Consider the following 6,000-nt stretch of genomic DNA (forward strand, 5'->3'; position numbering starts at 1 on the left):
ATTCCGGGTCAAGAAGTAAACAGAGAGGGCAATATTTTTAACCTAGAAGTTTTTTTTTTTTTTATATATAAAATGTTGGTATTCTCACAGCTTGTGCTTAACAATATAGGTCAATTATGCACTAAGCATTGAATTGTAGGACTGGATGTGCTTTTTGTATCTATTTTCAAACGTTTAAGTTTTCTCCAGTGGTCCACAGCTTGTCACTATTTAAATAATGTTACCCCAACATTTCATATTCCTGATACATGTCTGCTGTACCATGTACTTGTATGGCAAAGTTCTCTTTATATATCTTTTTTGTGTGAAATCCCTGGCGTTCCTGCCAGTTCCTCTTGCTTTATCATTAAAAACTGACCACATAATCCATGAGAAAAGTGTGTTCAGTTTTACGGCTGTGCTGGGAACTCAGCCTATTTTCCTCCAATGATTAGACTTCTGCTTACACACCCAACACAAAGCTTGTTCACAGCTCCACCCTCTACCTCTGCAAGCCCCCTTTTCAGCTGAAAACAGAGGGAATGTGATCCCCTTTAAAAAAAAAAAAAGGGGGGGGGGGGGGGTACTGTATTTATAATTTTTTTTTTATATCTATACACAAATATTTTGCCTTTCATCTCAATTTTAACCACTTCAATACCGTGCCATATCCGAAAGATGGGTACAGTGTGGCTCTCTAGTTCTGGAAGAGTGTCTATGGATGTCATCCCAGAACACTCCCCACATGCTCTGTGACCGCTGTGTCCTTTAGACACAGCTGATCACAAATTGAGGTAAAGGGTCAATCACAGTGGCTCTTTACCGTGTGATCAGCTATGTCCAATCAAAGCTGATCTCATGTAAACAAACTTGCAGGTTATCAGCATTCCTTTCCTCACGCACTGTCACTGTGTGAGGAAAGGAGCGCTGATAAATGGCAAGACTGACAAGGCACATTTACACTGATTAGCAGTGCAGCCTCATCAGTGCCTCCTTGTCAGTTCCTCATCAGCACAGCCTCATCAGCACCAATAAATCTTATAACAGAAATGAAGAGAAAACATTTTTATTTCAAAACGTTCTGTCTATTTTCATTTGTTTAGCAAAAAAAATAAAAATAAAAACCCAGTGGTGAATAAATACCACCAAATGAAAGCTTGGCTTAAAAAAAAAAAAAAAAAAGCTAAAAAAATTAATTTGGGTACCATTTTGCGTGACCGCAATTGTCAATGTGCAACAACTCTGAAACCTGGGCAGGAAGGGGGAGAAAGTGCCCAGTATTGAAGTGGTTAAACTGAGTAGTTTTACAAGGTGAAGGTTCACATATACTTCCTTTGACCAAGAAGTTTTCTATTATTTCCAAATTTCGAAATGTCAGGAAGACATTGGAGTTTATTTACGAAAGGCAAATGTACTTTGCAGTACAAGTGCACTAGGAAGTGCTTTCGCTGTAGATCTGTGGGTGACATGCAAGGAAAAAAAACAGTATTTCAGCTTCAACACGATTTTATGATAAAATCAGCAAAGCTTCCCCTCATTTCAGATCAGCACTCTCCATCCTTAGTAAATCAACCCCACAGTTTCTCTGTGGAAACAAGCTGTGCTCCTTTTTTTTCCCCGGTATTTCAGAGGCAAGGATGAGCTCCGGCGTGTTCGCACACCCCACGTGCAGAGCCCGCCAGGAAGTTGACATTGTCCTGATGCGAGGCTGCAGAAATCGGGAAATGTCTCACTGCCTGTGATTAAGGCAGCGCAGTGCCGACTTCCTGGCGGGCTCTGCACGTGGGGTGTGCGAATAAGATGGAGCTCATCCTTTTTCAGAGGATTCATACAGAAGAACAGAGCAGCAGGTGAGCATAGCTAAAGTAAGTATCAATGGGTAGGTACCTTCACAAGAGAACGTATCCTTCACCCTAAATCAGGGATATGCAATTGGGGGACCTCCAGCTGTTGCAAAACTACAAGCCCCATCATGCCTTGGCCTTTGGGTGTCATGCTTGTGGCTGTCAGAGTCTTGCTATGCCTCATAGGACTTGTAGTTCTGCAAAAGCTGGAGGGCCGCTAATTGCATATCCCTGCCCTAAATGGTAAAGTGACAGATTTTGCAGCAGATTAGAAGAAAAAAAAAAAAAGCACAAAATTAGCACAAGGGATATTACAATTGATACCATGTGTCCCTTGTGCTTCCGTCTACTCTTTTAATAGATATCCTCCTACTTCAATTCCCATCACTGCCCCCACAATCCTTCTGGTGCAGCATTAATGGAGCTGATGGAACTGTGATAGGCACTTCAATGAATGAAATACAATCTATAAATAAAGGATGAGTAGATGACTGAAATGTCTATTTCCTCCATTCGTAGATCATGTAATACAATACGTAATGTAATACAGCTTCTATGAATGTAGAAGGGGGTCAGAAAGGGCAGACACACTTGGGTACTCTTGTTGAGTGCCTGTCACAGCTTCATGCACTCCAATAATCCCAATACCCCAAAATTTACAGACGCGGGGGTGGGAAGAAATTAAGAGTTAAGATTTATTTTAAAGATTTATAAAGGCAGAAGGTTTTTTTTTTTATCTTAATGCCTTCTATGAGTACCCGAGCTTCTTCTCTCTTCAGCGATGTCCACGAATGTCTAAGCTGTCCTGATTGGCTGAGACACAGCAGCAGCGCAATTGGCTCCCGCAGCAGTTAAAGTCAGTCAGCCAATCAGGGGAGAGAGGGGGCAGGGCCAGGTTGGGGCTCCGTGTCTGAATGGACACATAGAGCTGTGACTGGGCTCCAGTGGCCCTATAGCAAGCTGCTGTTCCCCACGTCAGAGTTTAACTGATAGCAGTGGGAGCCAATGGCTCCCGCTGTTATCAATCTGCCCAGTGAGAAGGGGGACACCCAAGTGAGCTGCTGAATCGAGATGGGTCTCAGGTAAGCATAATGGGGGGGGGGGGGGCTGGGGGGGTGGGCTTTGCCACACAGAATGTTTTTTACCTTAATGCATAAAATGCATTAAGGTGGTAGTAAACTCTGTTATACCACTTATACCTAGAGGTAAACCTATAATAAGGCTTACCCATAGGTACTGTGAATATCTCCTAAACTTGCATTTAGGATAGAGCAAGGGAGGGGTTATAACCCGTCAAGATTTTTTTTTTCCATCTGTGTCCCATTGTGCAGATTTCCCTTCACTTCCTGTCCCATAGCCAAACAGGAAGTGAGAGTAAATTCCTGCAAATTAAGGGAATTCCTTAGGAACTCCCCCATGTCACCAGAACTAGTGTCCCCATTTGAAAATGTCCCCTCTATTACATTTCCGGGGAACAACCCAAAATTTGGGATTTTCTTTTACTTTCAATGGTAGACAGAACAAATAGAGAGAATTTTCTTAACGGATGAATAGACAGCAATAAAAACTGACAGGTGTTCTAATCCATCTCCACTCTATCTAAAACAATGGGCCGGCATGTCTGCCACTTGACACAGGAAGCAACTCAGCAATGGCAGCTTACTTTAAAGTGACCCTGTCACTGAACACAGGAACAATCATGCTGCCTGGAAAAGAAGCTGTATAATGCTTAAAGCGGATCTCCACCCAAAAGGGGAGTTCCACTTTAAGGACTCGTCCCCTGCTCCTCTTGCACAATTGGCACTTTTGGGGAGCGAGGGGGTAGAGCAGGTACCCGATTTTGACAGGTACCTGCTTCCCACTTCTGTTCCAAGGGCCGCTCCCTCCCTTCTGCAGTCTTCTGGGACACCGACAGGTCCCAGAAGACTGCATCCACCTATCAAAAAGTTGTAAAGCCGCAAGATGTCAGCGAGTACACCGCTGGATCGTGGGACAGGTGAGTGACTGTTTTGTTTTTTTGTTTTGTTTTTTACAAGTTAGCAGCTTGTTTCAGTAGCTGCTGCCTTTTTTTCCTACAGATAGCTGAAACTCCTCTTTAAAGCGAGAGTTCGGCCGTTTTTATTTACTTTTTTAAGTCAGCAGCTACAAATACTGCAGCTGCTGACTTTTAAAATGTGGACACTTACCTGTCCAGCGCGCCCACGATGTCGCTACCCAAGGCAGATCAGCTCTTGGGTGCTGCTGCCACCAACTTCGGTATGGGAATCAGGAAGTGAAGCCTTCACTTCCCGCTTCCCTACTGCGCATGCGTGAGTCGCTCTGCGCAATACGGATGGTCCCTGCTGTCTCAGGGATCCATGTGTTTCCCAGCAGACAGCGGGGGATGACAGGAAGCTAGCCGCAGAATCTGTGGCTATCTATGCCCGGAAGTGGGTGCAGATACTTGTATTATACAGGTATCTGCCACCCCCTCCCCCTGAAAGGTGCCAATTGTGGCACCGGAGGGGGGAGGGTTCTGATGAGGGGAAGTTCCACTTTAGGGTGGAGCTCCGCTTTAAGCCCCCGTTCGCATGACAGGTCGCAGCCTATTTCCGGCAATTGAACTATTCAAATTGTGCAACTCTGATTTTAAAAAGTAGTTCCTGTACTACTTTTGGGTACGGCTTGCATAAACATCTGTGCATAAAGCCACACAGATGTCTTCCAAATGGCATACGAAGTCCCACTGACATGCGGTTTCGAAATTGTGCGATTTCAGATGAAGTCGCAGTCAATTGGAACAGGGGCTAAATGGTCTGCCTTGTAAGGATGAGCTTCGGCGTGTTTGCACAGCCCATGTGCAGAGCCCGCCAGGAAGTGAGCGCAGTGCTGCGCTAATCACAGGCAGTGAGACATTTCCCGATCTCTGCAGCCGCAAAGCGGGACAACGTTTCACTGCCTGTGATTAGCGCAGTGCAGCACTGACTTCCTGGCGGGCTCCGCACGTGAAGTGTGCGAACATGCCTGAGCTCATCCTTAGCCATAAGCGTGCATATTGTGTGTGGTGGGGCACACACTGTCACAGGAGGGAGCAGTCTGGGGTGGGGGTCTGATCTGCACCATGCTACATCCTAAATATGTGTGTAACATGGTCTAAAAGGTGGAGCTAGCCTTTAAGACACCTCTAGCATTCTCTGTAAAATGTAAACATCACAGTGGATGTGACAGCAAAGCATGCATCTATATACAGCAGGACACACCTATCCCTCCATACCCGGGCAGAGCCGAGCACTCACCCACCTGTCAGTCACAGGGAAGCCCCGGACAACACACACCAACCTCCGACCCAGCACTGCAGCCATGATCACCCGATACACAGGTACAGCGCAGCCCTCCACTGACAGCACTCAGAATTGTCCTCTGCACAAGCATGAGAATGTCACTAAGCACTTCCTGTACGCAGCTAAAACTTCCCTCCGGAAACATTCAGTGTAACAAGAGTTCCGAGTTCCGGGGAGCTCAGCGTACTGAGAACGCTCCCACTGTGTAACTACTATAGAAGCTGTCCTAAAGTCAGTTCTGCTCATATAGCGACGTTCCAATTTAATGTTTTCATCTTTTATTTTTATTTTTTTAGACAAAACGTGGTTAGTTGCTACTGGCAACAACTTCAGCTTTGAGGTCTTTTCACTAGTTTTTTTTTAACCACTTCAGCTCGGTAAGGTTTACCCCCCTTCCTGACCAGGCCATTTAGTGCAATGAGGCACTGTGTTACTTTAACCACTTTCAGACCGGACCATTTTGCTGGTAAATGACCAGAGGTCTTTTTACACTTTGGCACTGCGCTGCTTTAACTGGTAATTGCGCGGTCATGCAATGTTGTACCCAAACAAAATTTGCGTCCTTTTCTTCCCACAAATAGAGCTTTCTTTTGATGGTATTTGATTGCCTCTGCGATTTTTATTTTTTGCGATATAAACGTAAAAAGACCGCAAATTTTGAAAAAAAATGATATTTTCTACTTTTTGTTATTAGAAAAATCCAATAAACTCAATTTTAGTCATACATTTAGGACAAAATGTATTCAGCCACATGTCTTTGGTAAAAAAAAAGTCAATAATTGTATATTTATTGGTTTGCGCAAAAGTTGTCACATCTACAAACTAAGGTACGTTTTCTGGAATTTACGCAGCTTTTA

The 6,000-nt window shown here is 44.5% G+C and overlaps 1 protein-coding gene across 1 annotated transcript in view; it reads right to left on the minus strand.

Moving 5' to 3' along the window:
• MRPL3 (mitochondrial ribosomal protein L3) overlaps positions 1–5,275 on the minus strand; it is a 159,235-nt gene extending 153,960 nt beyond the window's left edge. Inside the window, exon 1 of the mRNA XM_077491510.1 lies at positions 5,103–5,275. Within this exon, the coding sequence (XP_077347636.1) occupies positions 5,103–5,164 (62 nt within the window). The 5' untranslated portion in view covers positions 5,165–5,275. The remainder of the gene's footprint in view (positions 1–5,102) is intronic.
• Positions 5,276–6,000: the final 725 nt, after the last annotated feature.

This window comes from Lithobates pipiens, unplaced genomic scaffold (genome assembly GCF_037356315.1).
Source record: "Lithobates pipiens isolate NorthernLeopardFrog02 unplaced genomic scaffold, aLitPip1_a1.2 Scaffold_19, whole genome shotgun sequence".
Lineage (NCBI taxonomy): Eukaryota > Metazoa > Chordata > Amphibia > Anura > Ranidae > Lithobates > Lithobates pipiens.